General features: G+C 40.9%; 5 protein-coding genes across 7 annotated transcripts; 1 reads left to right on the forward strand and 4 right to left on the reverse strand.

Moving 5' to 3' along the window:
• Nucleotides 1–1,841: 1,841 nt before the first annotated feature.
• LOC119557182 (transmembrane protein 41 homolog) lies at nucleotides 1,842–6,332 on the reverse strand. Of its 2 annotated transcripts, XM_037869797.1 has the most exons (5): nucleotides 6,206–6,329; nucleotides 5,911–6,151; nucleotides 5,441–5,720; nucleotides 4,279–4,407; nucleotides 1,842–2,668 (listed from the first exon to the last, which is right to left on the reverse strand). In XM_037869797.1, the coding sequence occupies exons 2-5, from the start codon at nucleotides 5,930–5,932 to the stop codon at nucleotides 2,158–2,160; spliced, it is 942 nt and encodes a 313-aa protein (XP_037725725.1). In that variant the 5' UTR covers nucleotides 5,933–6,151; nucleotides 6,206–6,329; the 3' UTR covers nucleotides 1,842–2,157. The 2 variants fall into 2 exon arrangements, with proteins under 2 accessions (XP_037725725.1, XP_037725724.1); XM_037869796.1 differs by having other exon boundaries at nucleotides 5,911–6,332.
• Nucleotides 6,333–7,036: 704 nt separating this feature from the next.
• LOC119556312 lies at nucleotides 7,037–8,319 on the reverse strand. Its single transcript, XM_037868397.1, has 2 exons — nucleotides 8,167–8,319; nucleotides 7,037–8,106 (listed from the first exon to the last, which is right to left on the reverse strand). Exons 1-2 carry the CDS (start codon nucleotides 8,247–8,249, stop codon nucleotides 7,191–7,193), a joined length of 999 nt encoding a protein of 332 aa, XP_037724325.1. The 5' UTR covers nucleotides 8,250–8,319; the 3' UTR covers nucleotides 7,037–7,190.
• A 413-nt stretch (nucleotides 8,320–8,732) lies between these two features.
• On the reverse strand, nucleotides 8,733–11,507 carry LOC119556310 (glutamic acid-rich protein). Its single transcript, XM_037868394.1, has 4 exons — nucleotides 11,371–11,507; nucleotides 11,020–11,310; nucleotides 10,600–10,787; nucleotides 8,733–10,488 (listed from the first exon to the last, which is right to left on the reverse strand). Exons 1-4 carry the CDS (start codon nucleotides 11,486–11,488, stop codon nucleotides 9,313–9,315), a joined length of 1,773 nt encoding a protein of 590 aa, XP_037724322.1. The 5' UTR covers nucleotides 11,489–11,507; the 3' UTR covers nucleotides 8,733–9,312.
• Nucleotides 11,508–12,640: 1,133 nt separating this feature from the next.
• LOC119556313 (NADH dehydrogenase [ubiquinone] flavoprotein 2, mitochondrial) lies at nucleotides 12,641–14,181 on the forward strand. The gene is made up of 3 exons (XM_037868398.1): nucleotides 12,641–12,802; nucleotides 12,933–13,451; nucleotides 13,926–14,181. Exons 1-3 carry the CDS (start codon nucleotides 12,764–12,766, stop codon nucleotides 14,094–14,096), a joined length of 729 nt encoding a protein of 242 aa, XP_037724326.1. The 5' UTR covers nucleotides 12,641–12,763; the 3' UTR covers nucleotides 14,097–14,181.
• Nucleotides 14,182–14,403: 222 nt separating this feature from the next.
• Nucleotides 14,404–17,393, reverse strand: LOC119556311. 2 transcript variants are annotated; one of them, XM_037868395.1, is made up of 4 exons: nucleotides 16,768–17,393; nucleotides 16,130–16,273; nucleotides 15,587–16,008; nucleotides 14,404–15,225 (listed from the first exon to the last, which is right to left on the reverse strand). In XM_037868395.1, exons 1-4 carry the CDS (start codon nucleotides 17,224–17,226, stop codon nucleotides 15,204–15,206), a joined length of 1,047 nt encoding a protein of 348 aa, XP_037724323.1. In that variant the 5' UTR covers nucleotides 17,227–17,393; the 3' UTR covers nucleotides 14,404–15,203. The 2 variants fall into 2 exon arrangements, with proteins under 2 accessions (XP_037724323.1, XP_037724324.1); XM_037868396.1 differs by having other exon boundaries at nucleotides 15,556–16,008.
• Nucleotides 17,394–17,553: the final 160 nt, after the last annotated feature.

The following is a 17,553-nucleotide window of genomic DNA, read 5'->3' on the forward strand; positions in this document are numbered from 1 at the left end:
GGAAAACGGTGTAATTAATGTGCCATTGTTACAATTGGATTTGAAAACATCTGTATATGAGAGAGAATGTTTATTTCCCTTCGAACCCCTCTGAGTCACATGCCAATTAATCAATATTACAACATACACATGGCCCACATACAAATTTCAAATTAAATTTTGGTAGGGTTTCTATATTGTAAGCTATGTAAATCGTTCGACAAAGCACGCGGCTGGCAACTAATGAAGTGCATAATTTACAAACGATTACGATTCCCTTTGGCTGCCTTTGCCTCCGCCTACCATTACCATTTGTCTGGGCCCATTAAGTGATCAGAATTTGTTGCCTGAAACAGACAGAAACACTCGAAGCACCCACGTCAGCTCATATCTGTACTACTTAAGCCCAATAAAGATGTGCATATTTTTTAGGCAATTACCAAAAGTTGGCGTACGCCTTTGTACTGATGAAACGCATGGCAGGCGGAATTATGATGTCGTTAATACAATTTCTATGCTGGCATGGTCGTACGGTAGTGCCTCGATAAAGGGGAAACCTGTTGGGAATATTAAATGTTTTATAAATCCAATGCTTGAGCATTTATAAGATTACACCTTTTAGTGATAAGGAAATCCAACTTAAACATTAAATGACTTTCTGCCTATTTTTAAGAGTCGAGAATTCTTTAGACCCCTGTTCTTTTTTAAAATTTTATATTTTTATTAAGTGCATGCAATCTTTATTGATTTAATTTTATCCAATATCCAGTGGTCTTTATCAGGGCCCTTTATGTTTCACTATCCAACTTAAACTTTAAATAGTTTTCTGCCTGTTTTTAAGAGTCGCGAATTCGTTAGCCCCCTGTTTTTCTTTAATAACATGCATTTTCATTATTAAGTGCTTTCCTAATTGATTTAGTTTTATCCAATATCCACTGTAGTCTCCACCAGGCCTTTTATGTTTCACTACACGCATCCTAAATCAATTACGAAGAGCAGGACAACAGCAGATAAGAGCCATGTTGGCCATGATGTGCGTGCTAGTATCGCTTGCCACAATTTCAATGGTTTTTTTTTCGGCCTGTGTGTAGGGATACCTGTAGCACCGTCTGGCTAAAGACCTTCGGGAATGGTAACCACAAGCTTGCTGACAGTTGATAACAAATCCTGTGGGAGAGCGGAAAGTCACTCTCGAAGTGAAAGTGAATTAAAAATATTCTTGCAGAACGGATTTCGGCAGTTAATCCTTTTAAAAAAGTTTGCCTAACTAATTGAGCACACAAATCAAATGGCGACCAAAACAGCATTAGGCCAAGAGTAACAAAAGCAAGGCGACCAAGAAAAAAAACGAAAAAACAAAGGCCAAACAATAACAAAGGCTAAATAAAACCATAACAAAGAGCAGGCGACAAGGGAAACCAACGTTTTGGTGGGAGTACTTTAAAAGTGGCAAGAGGTTAGAGGGCAAAAGTTCCCAAAGCTCGAGTTCAAAAATACCGCCAAAAGTTACAAAAGCTTAAACCAAAAGCTACGCCTTTTGGTCGTTAATCGGCGTTCATTTTTCAGCTGTTTAAATGAAATATATCATGTTTTTTGTTATTTTTTAAGCCACATTATCTTATACCACCCTAATAACAACACATACTTTCCAATTTATCTTTGTTGAACATTTACTTGCAGACACATACATACTTTTTCATCTTTTAACTTACATACGTTGCGTAATATTCAATGGATTTCTGCTAATTTGATTTACTCATAGGAGAACTTTACTAGTAAATACTGCAATAGCACTAAACAAAAATTCACTAACTTAAAAACAATTGATGGAAACATATGATGCAAAAGTTGTTTGGTAAGAGTAAGTTTAGAAAAAATTAATCATTTAATAATAGGATAAACACAGATATTTTGTAGTAGACTTAAACATAGTGGATCGAGACCCAAAGTGGCAATCCGAAATTTATTTCTGGGCGGGTTTTTTTTTCTTCTTTCATTGCCGCGTTCAATTATAAAAACAATCATCGCGGTTTGTGTGTGTTTTAACTTTTGTTTCTGTCGTAGTTTATAAGTTACAATTAATGATTTCTCGGGTTGTTTTGGTTTCAGTTTGGGGAATAGCACATACATATAAATAAATATATATATATTCGCGACCGATCTGATCTCCCGACCAGCTTACGCCTCCTTCTTGTGCTTGAACTTGTTCTTGAGTAGGCCGGGCAGCAAGGATGCGCAGGCGCAGAGCATCAGGACGCCCATCGAGGTCCAGGAGAAGGCCTCGCTCGAGCTGGTCATCTTCTGGAGCGTCTTGCCCGCCTGTATGGCGATCACCGAGGGCGGTGCCACGCCGCAGAAGGTTCCAAGTGCGAAGATGTGCAGCGGCACACCGATCACCGGCGATGCCAGGTTGATGAACCAGTTGGGCAGGATCGGGGTCATGCGCAGGAACAGCATGTAGTTGAACAGACTGTCCCGGTACTCCTCCACGTGCTTCGACCACTCGCTGGTCTTCTTGGGCCAGAAGTGCCGGATCAGGCGGCGTCCGACCAGATTGGAAAGTGTATAGCATAGGGTGGCGCCCAGCGCCGAGCAGAAACAGATGAGGAACAGGGCGATCGGGAACTTGTACAGGAATCCGAGTAGAATCGACAGAAACAGCGATCCGGGAATGGCGAATGTTTGCAGGCTATAAATGTGTTTCAAATGGGGTCAAGGCAACCAGTTGTAGGCGGTTCGATCTGAATAATAGCTGCATTTTATTATACAGTGGCAGCTGAATTTGAAGTATATTTAAATAATAATCACTTCGAAAAAGAAAAACATTTAGTTCACAATAAAAATCATTCGGTTTGCCCTGTTTATGCCCAAAATTAAACAAAAAATTGCTTTAAGCAACATTTAAACTTAACCCTGATCTACATAAGCATCGCAAGCTTTTCTATACCAATTCTCATAGTTCTGTTTTTTAAAGATCTTGAAATCTTCCTGCTTACATAGTTAACAACTTTAAAAAATCCAGAAACTTAGCTCTGTCAAATTTTGTTGCTATCTGATTTCGTAGCATGGTGACATGTTCTTAAGCTCTGATTTTCTAGGCATCACTGTGCATGGGATCAAAGGCAGATCGTACGACTAGTTAGCCTGTTTGCGATTATTTATAGACGCAAAGAGTTGACAACGACACCCTCATCGCAGCAAAGACCCCGAGAATCCGGCAGAATCGTATCATCTGGCATCGGACCACGTATTCTACAAATGCCCGATAACAATTGCACGGGGGCCATAAAAAATACTCATACACACACATTGAGTTACGTGTGTGCTTTGGCATGTGCTCTTCTCTTTTTTTTTTGCCTTGGCTGGGGTCTAAAAACGCAATTGAATCAAAAAATAAATAGCAGTGAACAGAAAGCACAAATCAAAACACTGACGACAACAAAATTGTGTCCAGCTCAGCTGATTTCAGCGTCTAAAACAGCAACAAACACAAAGAATGCGTCACTCGAGTGTCCAAAGTCGATTTTTTAGGTAGCATTAAAGTGGACCTCATTTCATTGAGGAACCTAACGCTCACAAAATAAATGAAATAAAAAGTTTTATAATTTTTAAACTACAATTTGCCATAAAAACTTTCAAATTGATCTGAATTGCATATTAATTCCAAACTGTACATTAAATGGATCCACACTGCGTATGGGTTATCTTATTAACCATACGCAATGTGGCCAACTTTTGTCTAAGCTAAGCTGCATAAAATAAATACATAAAAATAAAAATTGTAGTGAGTGATCATAAATCAATCAACAAAAAGAGTAAGAAGGGAACAAATATACATATTAGATAGTTTTCAAATCGATCAATCTTTAAAATATGCTCTTATTTTTATCATTTACTTGGGGTACGTTTTGGGAGTGCAAACGACTTGGGTCCACCCCAGAGAGTGCAAGTAGTAAGTAAGAGCGGGAAGGCAACATCAGCTGTTCTCTTGCTTCCTAGAGCCATCTCGCTCTCACTTCCGAGTGCTGCCCACGTAATTAATATGCACACTATGCGCTCCGATCGGTGATCGTGAATTAATTAAGGTAGAAAAAGCAACACACACACGATTGTGCGACTGACCGTGAATAGTTTGTGGTGCGAATGCGGGGTCTTCTTTTTTTGGTAATCAGGTCAAGGTCACCGCCGGACAATAGAACTCTATGGGGGCTTATCTAATCGGTCATTTTTTGTACTTTGATACCTCTGATTTTGATTCTCGATTTTTGGTATGGGTATTTCAATTTGATAAAAGGATACAATACGTAGGCGACCACCACGCCGAACATCACTTCGAAGTAGTACATGTCCTTGTAGCGATCAAGGACCTTGGCCAGCATCTTAGCATCTTGGATGTCTCGCGGAATTTTCAAGTGTTGTTTTTCCGACCTGCGGAAGTTGGGAAAAAATAAGAGCGAAACGAGGTGTAAACATAGTATCTATATAGTATGGTATACAATATCGGTGGCGTGACTCGATGCGTGTGTATGTGGGTGTGCGAATAAACCCTCTCGCCAGATAGTACTGTAAATTTAGATATTTTCCAGTCAAGTCTAGCTATTTTCCTGGAGCTATATGTACAGCTATTTTATAAGTAGTATTTATAACTCTTTGTGAAAACCCTTATCTTTACTCCCGAAAACGCCTCTTGAATGGAAGCAAACACACCATAGAAAGATAAGGGCTTCTATAATGTCGTAAAATATATCATAATTTGGTAACTATTGCAATTGATTTATTATCACTATATGGCAAAACGGTAAATGACATGCTAACAAAAATTAAACAGACAAAAAAGACTGAAGATAAGAAAAATTTCACAACTTTATCAATAGAAAGAATGGACTAAATGCAAAAGATTAGAGTGATACCGACTGATCATTTTCCACCCCCTTTGGTTTGCTGAATAAATCTGACAACAAGAAGCTAAGAGATTATGCGATGACTTGCTGATTCCATGCAAATCAAATTCCAATGAAAAGGGGGGAATTGGAAATTAAAGAATTTACAAACAAACATCTTGAACTTTCAACAAAATGATTTATGATTATTCAAGACCCGGGCTGACTAAGACGATTTTTGAGGAGCAATCTTTAAACACAGAGCACCAGCTACACAAATGTGTACTCTGTATAGACTGTATTAAATAAGGGATTAATTTTCTTTGTATAAGGTATTTGAAAGAACTGATATTAGATGGGATCTTTAAGAGTTTATCTATCTTTGGATGTCTTGTTACTAACCATAGTTTTATACAATCTAGCTACTTTTAGCGAATCTTTAGCCCTCATCTCTGCTCTCAAATCAAGCGAGACAAACACACACTCGCACACACACCGAGCCCACTTAACACCTTAGAGGTGCACGAATGCGCTGGGGACACATCATCCGTGCCGCTTTAACCCCAGATAGACCCACTTACGCGTTGAGCTCGGGAAATATGGCGTACACATAGCACATGGTGGCCAGGCTGGCCACAAAAATGCCCGCCACGATGACCAGGGACTTTTTGGTGGCCTTCCTTTCGTCCGGGGACATGGCCTGTTTTTGCGGAGTGGCCTGTTGTTGTTGCTGCTGCTGCTGTTGTTGTTGTGGGTTAAGATCCTGTTGCTCCTGCTGCACCTGTGGCAATACCGGAGCCACCTGATCCTGTGGCGCCTTGGACCTGCCATTGCGCATAGTAATCCCCTTGTCGGTCATCGCTAAAAAAAAAGGGGGAGATATGAAACGGATTAAAAACTAGGTGCAGGCTAGGGGTCGCCCTAATCACCACCCACTGACTGCGGGTTAATCAGCGTTGTTAGCTTCTCCAGCCAGCGCACTAACTACGGGTTAATCACCGTTCCTTTGCCCAGCTGATAAGCACCAACAACAAGAACAGCCCATACTCACCCACACCAGTGCAGCAAGACATTGCGGTTTTCGGTATGTCGTTTGTAAACCCGATTTGAAAACCTCTTAAACCGATTTATTTTACGATTGACTCATTTAGCTTCTAAGCAATTTATCAATTGTTATTGTTTTTTGTCTGTGTATTTGCGCGCCACTAACAATTTGTTGTTGTTTTCCTCTCTATCCGCGTGCCAGTGCCTATGTGTGCGTGTGCGTGTGTGTGTGTTCTTGTGTGTCTCCACTGCAATGAATTTAATCAATAAACCAAAAAAAAAAAGTCGGGATGTTGGCTAACAGAGTCACAAACGCAATTGTCGTGTGCTACTGAATTCTCGGCGTATTTTTATGTTTTTCTTTGTTTTTCGTGTTTGTTGTTAGCTCCGGCCGAGTTTCGAGACGCGCGCTCACGCTGGCAGAATAATTTACTAATTTTTATTAATTTTGGTGATGTGAAATATATATCAAAATATCGATATATCGATATTGTATCGATGTATTTTTTCACCTGATATACCGCAATTTTATTAAAATATATTTTTGAGATTTTTTTAATCCACTGGAATTAAATACGCGAAAAAGATAGACTAGGCTATTTTTATATTCTACATTTCGCAGCGGTTGGCGGATGGTCGCACCACCTGATGTTTAATTTTTATTAATGTATGTATATTTATATAACTATACATTTCAGAACCAAAGTTCCATTGTTAGAAATTTAAGCCCTTAAGTCACATACGTGTTCAATATTTTTAAATTTGAGTATTAAAATTCATTTTGCTTATTTTTTCCCTTTTAAAAATAACCAAACTATTAATACAAATAAAAATTTATCAAAAATACTCGATATTTCTCGGGTCACGATTGTATCTTTAGACTCCATAAGGAGTCCAGGAAAAAATGCCGTATTCTGATGGAGTCTGGTCGCACTATACGAAATTCCGCTAAATTTGTTTTGTTTAAATAACGATACTAAAAATAGTGTTTTGATTGGAGACTTGCTTATAAAGTATTTAATAAATATTGCTTAACATAGCTCGTTATTTAATTGAGCTTAACAAGCTCCAATTGCTTGGTATTAATAAATAGGAAAAACACAATATTTTAATATTTTTTGGTAAAAAAAATAGATTTAATAAGAATCCTATCCTTTAAACATTCTATACCGAAACTACTCATTAATTTCAGTACGTAACAAATGCATAAATGTAACATTAGTGATTAAGTTTAAGGTTTGTTAGGGTAAAAAATAAGATTTACGTTATAAATCTAGTCTAAGTTCTTCAGGCATCCGCTGTCGTCTTGTTCTTGAGCTGGCGGTAGAGTAGAACCATTTTATTGCGCTCGGATTCCAGCATGGACCTTGTGGCTAGGGGCAGATCCTTTCGCTTGCCCTTCATCTGCGCCTTTGTGGGCGTTTTAAAGGGGCTCTTGGACTTGGCGGCCACCTTTGAGCGACTACTTTCATCCTGCTCCTGCTCGTTTGACTGAACCTTATCCGGATCTAGCATGGATTTGAGAAGGAGATTGGCCTTGCGTCCTGGTCGTGGCACTGTCTCGTTTTTTTCCGCCTTGCGCGGCAGGGTTTTGATGGAAGGCGGTGCATGGACAATCTCCCCGAAGGCCACCACATCCCGTTTGTATTCCGTTGGTCCGGCATTTTGCTTCTCCTCCGAATCGACCTCTTGCTGGGCCTCCTTGTAGGCTCTTTTGACCAACTCCCGGCTGGTTTTGGCATCCAGAGTGGATTTTTGTACTATTTGAGTCTTCTTGCGACCCTTTTTCCCCGCCAAACGTTGCTCCTTTTGCTTCTGCTTGAGCAGTTCATCAATCTCGTTCTTGGGCCTCTTTTGGACCGTAATCTCCCCGGTTTTGGGGTTCCTTATCACGTTCACCCCGTACTTGGCCTCGTAGTGGGCCTCCCGGACGGATGCACTGGTTATGCGGTTCACACGACGCAGATAATCCTCGTCCGTCTCGTTGGCAAACTGCTTGATGCTCCGCGTTTCCTTGGAGGCGGCACCACCACCGGATTTGGCTCCTGGACCGGATTTCGGCCTATCCTCCCGGCCAATCTCACCCAGTTTCAGCTTCTTGCCCGTCTTGGTGGCATCGGCCAGCTTCTGGAACTGACGAAACTTGAAGGACACCTGCTGCTCGTCCTTCCTCTCGGGCGGATTGTTGGTTACTTTGGAGAGTCTGCAATGTGGACACTGGTTTAGTTAGTTCTCCCCGACTGACTTTTCAATATGTGGTTACTTTTTCTCCTTCTGCTCCTGCTGCTTGAGGGGATCGCGGACGCCGTGGTGCTTGCGCACGGGAATCTTCCGCTTCCGAGCCATTGAATTAAAATTCAAATTTGTTCAAAATAAACTATTCGATCCAAAAAAACCAAACTCGTGGTTTTGGACCGCAGTGTCCAAAAATACCATTTGCGAAGTGCTGGCAAGTACCAAAACATACCGTAAAAATACCGAATTAAAAATCACATTTAGCTCAGACTACAACCATTGGCGCCAAACAAGTGCTATTTGAATATTTCAATTAAATGTTATATGATTCACAGGAGTTTTATACCAGTTACTCATACAGTAATAAGCATATCTTGCTTCTCTTCAAAATAAGCCATTATAGTTAAAATAGCTTATCTAAATAGTAGAAAATCTTTATTACTCAGCACAGATGTTGAGCTTTTTGAATACATTTTTAAATTAAAGTCTTTTGACATATTTTTGGATAATTTTTTTAAATACAAACTAAATCTGAGCCTTCAGTAGCTTTTTTTCAAGTTGTTCTTTCAAACATATTTATACTTTGCAGAACTTTCGTTTTTTTCACATTTTTTAAGGTTTTAAATGTCTTTTAAATGTATTAAACGCCGATTAGTTGGCTAAACATAAAATTCATTTTTAAATTAAAGTCTTTTGACATATTTTTGGATAATTTTTTTAAATACAAACTAAAAATGAGCCTTTAGTAGCTTTTTTTCAAATTGTTCTTTCAAACATATTTATACTTTGCAGAACTTTCGTTTTTTTCACATTTTTTAAGGTTTTAAATGTCTTTTAAATGTATTAAACGCCGATTAGTTGGCTAAACATGAAATTCGTTTGAATCGTTTCAAAAAGAATACCATTTTGTAATTTAATGTTCTTTTTCGTTTTTTAAGAACACATTAACTTTCTATAAAAAGTTGTAGTAAGTACTTAGGCATGGTTTCTATATTTTGGAAGCCCTAACCTTAAGTTTTTATGTTTGTTATGTATAGCTTTTCCTGTAGCTAAACATATTTTTTGATGTTTCAAAAATGGCGATAGAACGTATGGAGCTTTTTTCAGCATTATTAAAATTAATTGTGTTCTCTTTTAGGAACACAATAATTTTTCATCACTATAAATTCCAAAATTATAGTATGTATGATGTCCTGGTGAGTGTAACATCATTATCATCGCTGAAGTTCAGCAAGTAATCATCGTTGATATCGTTAGTGGGAGAGTCGAACTCTAGAGATTGGTTATCCTCATTGCCCTCGTAATTGGTCGATAGGGACTTGAAAAGGTCGGGCTGAGGCTGGGCCATTGGGAACTCATCTTCCTCAAGTTTGAGGCGCTTGGGCGGCAGTGGTTCGTCCTTGTTTAGCTCCATAGTATTTGTTGAGAACAGTCTAGAAGTGAAGCGGCTGCGAATGCCGCTGGAGGTGCTGGGTATATTGTCGCGATCCTCCAAAGTTCGGATCGACGGAATAACCTCCACGGAAAGTATTTTCGGCTTTTCGGGGTTGGCAACCATGTTGTCATTAAAGAAAGCGTCCAGCGGAGCATCTGCTTTAGTAGTTGGCTGCTTCTGTTGCTTAGGAGTTATACCGTCACCTATTTGGCCGGCTACCACATCCGGCTCCTCCTCACCTGATGCCTCCCCACCGGATCCCTTGTCGTCTGATCCGGATTCCTCCATTTCTGATCCTATCTTCTCTTCATACTCCTTCGGTTCCATCACTTGTGCATCCTCTCCAAATCCTTCGTCTTGAATCTCCGATTCGTCTTCCGAATCTTCCTCGAATTCGTCATCTGAATCCTCCTCTAGCTCATCATCATCCTCTTCCTCCAATTCTTCCTCTGATACCTCCTCCTCCTCATCCGGTGACTCCTCGACTTCTTCTTCTAGCTCTTCAGGCTCTCCTGATTCGGATGGCCAGTCCTGATCATATACTTCCACCTCCCTTATCTGGGTTAGCTCCGGAGAAGCAGCAAAGCGCACTTGCTTTGACTCCAAGCTAGAGAAGAAAACAGGATCCCCTTCCTCGCGATTGACCAATATGGATCGTAGCGGTGTCTCCACCTCCTGAGTCAGAGTCATATCCTGCTCACTCTCCTTACTATCGTCGGTCTCCTCGACTTCATTGTCATCCTGTGTGGGCTTCTCGAACAGAAGTTTGTTGAGAAAGCTCACAGCCGAATCAGTAGATGGATTTACCGGAAGCTGTGAAACCTCGTTCTCTGTTGATTTCATGTCAAACGTATTTTTTTCAGCAACATCCCCTTCAGGGCTGAAATCATCATGAAGTAAGTCCATTTTTTTAAACTGAAAAACGGAAAAAATAATTTAAAAATACGGTATAAAAGCTGTATCTGTCACATTTTGATTTTAGCAGTTAGAAGTTACTAAACATTTGGCCATTTGCCAAGTACCTACCATTGCGTGCATTTCATTGATCTGCTTACTTAGCTGTACAATGCTGACTATCTTCTTGTTACGATTGTCATTCATATCACCGATCGTAATCGTCCACTCGTAATCCAAGTTGAGAAGTTCTTGATCCATATTGGCTACCATCTGGTCGGTCTCTATTTTGCCCTTTTGCTCCACGCGCATTTCCCTGACTGGGAATCGAAATAATGTATGTAATGTACATGTAGAGAATCATTAAAAAATTAATTTAAACAATTATCTAGTAATATTTATGGGGCTTAACAAACTTGTGATCCTTGGCGCGATTTTAGAAGGCAAACCAATGGTTTTTATTTAAAAGCGAGAAAAAGAAAGACTTTCTTTCTGCATCTGATATAGATAGATGCACAAATGCCAAGTAAGGCGGGGGTGTTTGAATCTTACCTATATCGCGATCTTCGAGAATGGCATTCTGCTCCTCCTCGTGGTCAGCCAGATCCGCGAGGACCGCCATTTTTTGCTCGGCCTCGCGTTCTTTGCGCTGGATCGTATAGTAAAGAATGTTCTGGAGACCGGCGTCCTCCAGCAGTTGCTCCATCTGCATGATCTGGCCCATACAGTCCTGTATCATGGTATTTGCCTTATTCTTTTCATCCGCAGCCTCCTTAAGATTGACAGTGCCCTGCTTAACCAGCATGGCGTCAATCATCATCACCTCCAATTTCGGGCGAATCACTGCGACAAGTAGAAACATGTTGAGATCGCTCACCTATTCTTGGCTTTTCTTGCACTTACTCTCCTCCTCTTTTCTCATTTCGGCTTCCCTTTTGAGCTCCTCCTCGAGCTGCTCCATTTGCTCACTATTTTGCCAATTTTGGCCTAGAAATTCGATGGCACGCGGATATTTTTCCATCTTCGGTCCGTCGCTTGTTCTTTTCTTGGTACTTTTTTCAAGTTTGCGCGTTTTTCGATTGGCGGCCTATCGACTTTGCAGCTAGTGCTGGAAGATGCCTAATGAGTGCTAAACATCGTTATGTACAAAGTACGCCATTTTTATAAAAAAAAGGGTTACAAATAAATATTTTAAACATGAATTAAGCTTAGTATTGCTAATTGCTCATTGCTCATTGCTCCATACATCATGAAAAATAACTTTGTAAAAAGGATTTCCAAAATTACAAACTAACTAATTCATAAAAGCAATATCAGCTAAGTTCTGCCTAAGAGCTTTTTTAAAGTTTTAAATTACAGTGGTCGGCATAAGTATTTTGACAAAACAAAAGTTAAGTATACTCATAACTTGAATTTACTTCTTGTAAACTATAGGCATCAATGGAAAGGTAATTTCAATGCCGTTTGAATGATACAATACATTTCTTTACCCATTCAGTATTTATTGAAAAGGACGAGTTTGTGTAAATCAACTTTTAAATTTTTTTTAAAAACTTTTTTCCCCGACTTGAAAACTTAAATTTTTTGATGCAAAAAGTTTCTTCAAACAAAAATAATAGTAACTGCAAAAAGAATTTTTCAAAAATCATTTTTCTTATATTTTTTATGAATTTTTGAAAATGCTTAAAAACAGGCATTTGAGCCATATTTTTCTCTTTTTCATACAAATTTTTTCCGACATTGTCACCTTCAAAAAATCATAAAAAATATAAGGAAAATGATTTTTGAAAAATTCTTTTTGCAGTTACTATTATTTTTGTTTGAAGAAACTTTTTGCATCAAAAAATTTAAGTTTTCAAGTCGAGGAAAAAAGTTTTTAAAAAAAATTTAAAAGTTGATTTACACAAATTCGTCCTTTTCAATAAATACTGAATGGGTAAAGAAATGTATTGTATCATTCAAACGGCATTGAAATTACCTTTCCATTGATGCCTATAGTTTACAAGAAGTAAATTCAAGTTATGAGTATACTTAACTTTTGTTTTGTCAAAATACATATGCCGACCAGTGTAGATCTACAAGTGAATATAATTATTTTATTTATATTGTAAAAACCGTTAATTAATACATTTTCTCTTTTAAATGTTTCCTGTAGAATGGTCCATCTCTAACTAGTGTTGGAAAACGCCCTCCGAAAATCAGCTGTGAGCGGTGCTTGTTAAAAAAAAAACTGTCAGCAACTTCACATAACATCAGAGCAAATTTTCAGCCTTTTCATTATTTTGGAAACGCCAGAATGCTGACGAACTGTGCCTCCAAGACGCTGGCCGCCGTGGTGAGTAGTGATGGCCCCAAAATGGGCATTAAATTGGCCAGAAAGGGCAGCGGGCCAGCCTGTGCCCACCTTGGTTATATAATTTGTGCCAGGAAAACAATAACATTAAGGATATTGATCTAACTTGCAGCGCGCCAACATCCGGGCAATCGCCACCAGCAGTGCCCGGGCCAGCGAAAATCTCTTCGTGCACCGCGACACGCCCGAGGATAATCCCAACATCCCGTTCGAGTTCACGGCGGAGAACAAGAAGCGCGTGGAGGCCATACTCAGCATCTATCCGGAGGGCCACAAGCGCGGCGCCATGATCCCGCTGCTCGATCTGGCCCAGCGCCAGTACGGCTGGCTGCCCATCTCCGCCATGCACAAGGTGGCCGAGATCCTACAGCTGCCCAACATGCGCGTCTATGAGGTGGCCACCTTCTATACCATGTTCATGCGCAAGCCCACCGGCAAGTACCACATCCAGGTGTGCACCACCACGCCCTGCTGGCTGCGCGGCTCGGACGAGATCCTGGAGACCTGCAAGAAGCAGCTGAACATCGGCGTCGGCGACACCACCAAGGACAAGAAGTTCACCATCTCGGAGGTGGAGTGCTTGGGCGCCTGCGTCAATGCGCCCATGGTGGCGATCAACGATGATTACTATGTAAGCAATCCCTAGCTTGAGTTCCCAGGTCATCCACCTCACATCCTCATCGAAAAAGTCATCTCAAGCTTTTATTTTGGCAAAATATTTGTATATGCCTTCTTTCACGAGTTGCGTTCCCCTTTTCATGGATGAAAATCCTATCCTATCCTATCCTATCCTATCACTGTTTTTATCCCAGAAGTTCCATATCCACTTACATATACACATAAAAACAAGTCTTTGCTTTTATTTCGAACATTTGAATTTTAATGGCCATAATTTAGAGAGTCGAGGCTTCTACTTTATACATATACTTGAATTTGTCAATATTTGCATATCTTTTATTTTAGTGTGTGTTTAGTGTCTCTAACAAATAACTTAATTAAATTTAAATATTCATTACCATCTGGTGTTATGGAATCCGTGGTCGAGAGATAACCTTTAAGGAAAGCCAAATATATGTAATTTAATGAAGGTTCTTTCGCTTTGCAGGAGGATCTGACCGCCAAGGACATGCAGGACATTCTGAACGACCTGAAGGCGGATAAGATCTCGCCCCCTGGTCCGCGCAACGGTCGCTTTGCCAGCGAGCCGAAGGGCGAGCCCACTTCCCTGAGCGAGGAGCCCACTGGTCCCGGCTTCGGCCTGCAGGCCGGCCTCTAGAGGACCAGCAATGGAGTAGAACCTTTCACTGATTGTCGAACGAAAGTTAAATAAATATTAAGCAACTCTTAGAGGTCATTGATAAGTGATTTTTTATCTCTTTCGGGAAGCTCTGTTCGTATACTTTCTTTAAAAAGCTTTGCAATAGAATGAACAATATTTTTTTGTATTAAAATTTAGTTTAGTACTAAAAAGAAACCTCCGAGTTGTATCTAAAAGCTTTGTTTTGAATTCAGCCTAAATATATTACGTTTTAATGATTTTATTTCGCATGTCGCCAAGAACCCCCAAAAATCTGCAGTTTGAGTGCATTTTTGACATCGTTTACATATATTTATTATTCTTTATCATACTGGAGGCTTCTGCGCTCCTTGCTAATTATTATGTAGTTACTTTGTGTACACTATTGCATACATATTATGAATGGAGACGATTGGGAAGAATAGTTAAGAGGCTATTTGCAGCTGTGGCAATTGCTTGCGAAGAACACAATTTACTCGAAAGACAAAACTTAGGATACAAATGTAAGACTTCGGCTTATGTGAAAAATGTATGTGTTTAGGTCTAGGTTTACATTGCTTACAATCTACGCTGGCCGAGTGCAGCACAACCAGATAATATACTACATATATTCCGTGCTGCAATCAAGCGCCTGACCGACCTCTCACTTAAATGCTAAATAGATCTGTATTTCAGTATTTTGTAATGTGTTGCATGTGCATGTGCATGGATTGGATTGTGTCCGCTGTTTCTTGACAGGATTACGTGTATGCAATGAATTTCGGTTCGCGGTCCATCTGCTCCTCGACTCCTGGCCCCTCCATCTGCCGGGACACTCCACGTACACCGCCTGCGTGTGTCCTCCAAATCGGGAATCGCAAGTAAGAGTTAGCGTTTTCAAAATCGATTCGCAAAATAACTCTTCGCTTGCATTTTGATTGTACAAATTACAAGCAAGAGTTATTGGTCCATTTTGAAAACGCCGAGTGTTATTTGAAGATTCCGCCTTAAACCAATTCCGAAAAAAAATGTAAAGTGTACTAAAATCCTATTTTAGTGGCGCCTCCGCCGACGACCACTGGGAGGGGGCGGGGCCGCTGCCTTTCCTCAGTCCTCGCCGTAAAATACGCTGCAAGTAAGGGAGATATTAATAGGTCGATTCAGTTCTTTTACCAACTACAAACAAAATAATAAAGAAATGGGACACAGAAGATATTGAATATTTACAACATAAAATGAGCAATGAGTAGAGTACTCTCGACTTAATTTTCAGAAAAGTTATGTTCTTTGAAAGTATCTACATCTACTGTCACGAAACTAAGACAGATAAATTATAAATTTCTTTAAAATATATATAAAAAAATATGTAATTTGTGAAATATTAGAACAATTTCAAAAAGGTTTGAAAATAAAAGGAGTTTCAACTAAAAATTACTTTAGAGCTGTGGCGTATTCTAACCTTATTTTGTATATAGAGATATTAAACGCACCGGTTCTTGGCGGCAGCCCGCTTCGAGGAGCGCTCAATGCGATTGTGAATATTTGTCCTCGGGTAACATTCGTTGACGAGGCGCTTGGTCTTCTTGGGCGATTCGCGCAGCTCCTTGGTATCCACGTTCTTCTGCGTGACCAGGTCGCGCTTGTACTTCTCGATCAAGCCCTCGCAGGAGAGGTTCGCCTCCGGCTCCCAGGTGTCGTCCTTGGCACCAAAGCCCTTCCACCTGATGCGGTACAGGCCGCCCTCTGCGTTGTCCACAAAGTCAACAATGCGCTCGACAACCCATTCCTTTTCAGGATCAGATGGGCCAGCAGCAGTCGACTTCTTTGTGGCACCGGGCGGGCGACCACGTCCGCCGGCTCCAGCTTTTTTGCCGGCCTTCGGGGACTTGCTGGGCTTGGGCTTGTCCTCCTGCTGAAAAGTGGAGTGCAAAATAAGTTAGACATAAGAAAATTTCGATAAAGTTAGGCCACGGCTCATATCACCTCATCTAACTTATTTTGTAAGTGATGTGTGTAGTTTGGGTTTTACTTACCTTAGCCCGAAATTGTTCAAGCAAATAGTCGCAGCTAAGATCTGCCTCCAGCATCCATGTGTCCTCGGCCTTGGTGTAGCCCTTCCAGCGCACCTGAAAGTAGGTGGCTCCCTTCACCGTCTTTTGGCCCACGATGGCCTCCACCTGGAAGAGATTGTGGTTACCTTATTAGATTGTCTGATCAGAACAGCCTACGCTCATGTCTTAAGAACTGACAAGGATTGGGATAACAGAATGGTTTTTATAGATAATCGTGTTTGATAAATGGTAATTTGTCACTTGATAGAATGATCAAATCCAAATCAAATTAGACCGCCTACAAACGATTCTTTTTTAACCATTTAGAATAATAATTGAAGCTAAGCCGATTCGAACCTTATAAACAGCTTCTTTTTTTTTTAAATACCCATTGAGGCAACTACAATATTCAAAAACTGTATAAACTTGTTTGAAATCTGACATTTCGGTTGGTATTGTATGTATGTTTCATTATGGGGAAGCCCACCATTTTGAACCAATTGGAACATGGATGCATTGTTTCAAAAACTGTACCAATTGTTCAAGGGATAAAGGTTCCTTCGCCCAATCGGCACATATATAAACTAATAAAGGGTTAAAAACTAGATTCTAGGTCCCACCTCGTATTCCACTTCGGCTTCCGGCTCGGCGTCGCTTTTGACCGGATCGGCGTCGTCCTCCAGATCCTCTGGAGCGGGCTTCTTGCCATTTTTGGCGGCAGGAGCGGGGTTGGCCTTGGGCTTGCCCAGTTTGCGCTTCTTGGGCGCCGACGATCCACCAGCGGCGGCCGAGGGGGTGGAAGTGGACACCTTGTTGCCATTGGAGTTAAGGGGCAGGTCGTCGCTGTCCTCCGACTCCGAGCGCACTGTGGTCGACGGACGGGCCTTGCGCTTGTTTGGCGGCTGCTTCTTCGAGTTGGAGGCAGCTGAGGAGTGGGAGACGGAGGATCCGGTGTCCCCATTGGAGCCGCCGAGGTCCTTTTCCTCGTTGTCGCTTTCCGGGGCGGTACCGTTTTTGCGCGACTCGAGCTTCTTGCGGCTCAGCTCCTCGACCACCTTCTTCTTGCCCAGCTTAACCATGTTGCGTCCGGTGCTGTCCGGTTGTGTGGCTTGCGATTCAATGGCGTTTCCGGCTTGGATTGGATTTGCCAGTTGTTTACTTTGAACGTTTCGTTTGCCGCGTACCTGCAAAACAAAATTCCAAGTTTTTCGACGACTGGACTGTACACACTTGACGGCGTTGCCAGATGGTGTCACGGCTTTTTGTATTAAAATATACCGAAGATATTCCACACGAACGGTCACGCTAAAATGACAGGTGGGTGTATTCGCTAATATAGCAGAGACACCCACCTCGCCCAACGAATGCATGCCGATAAATCGATTTTACAATCGATATGAGTTCCA

The sequence above is a fragment of the Drosophila subpulchrella genome, chromosome X, assembly GCF_014743375.2.
Source record: "Drosophila subpulchrella strain 33 F10 #4 breed RU33 chromosome X, RU_Dsub_v1.1 Primary Assembly, whole genome shotgun sequence".
In the NCBI taxonomy this organism is placed as follows: Eukaryota; Metazoa; Arthropoda; class Insecta; order Diptera; family Drosophilidae; genus Drosophila; species Drosophila subpulchrella.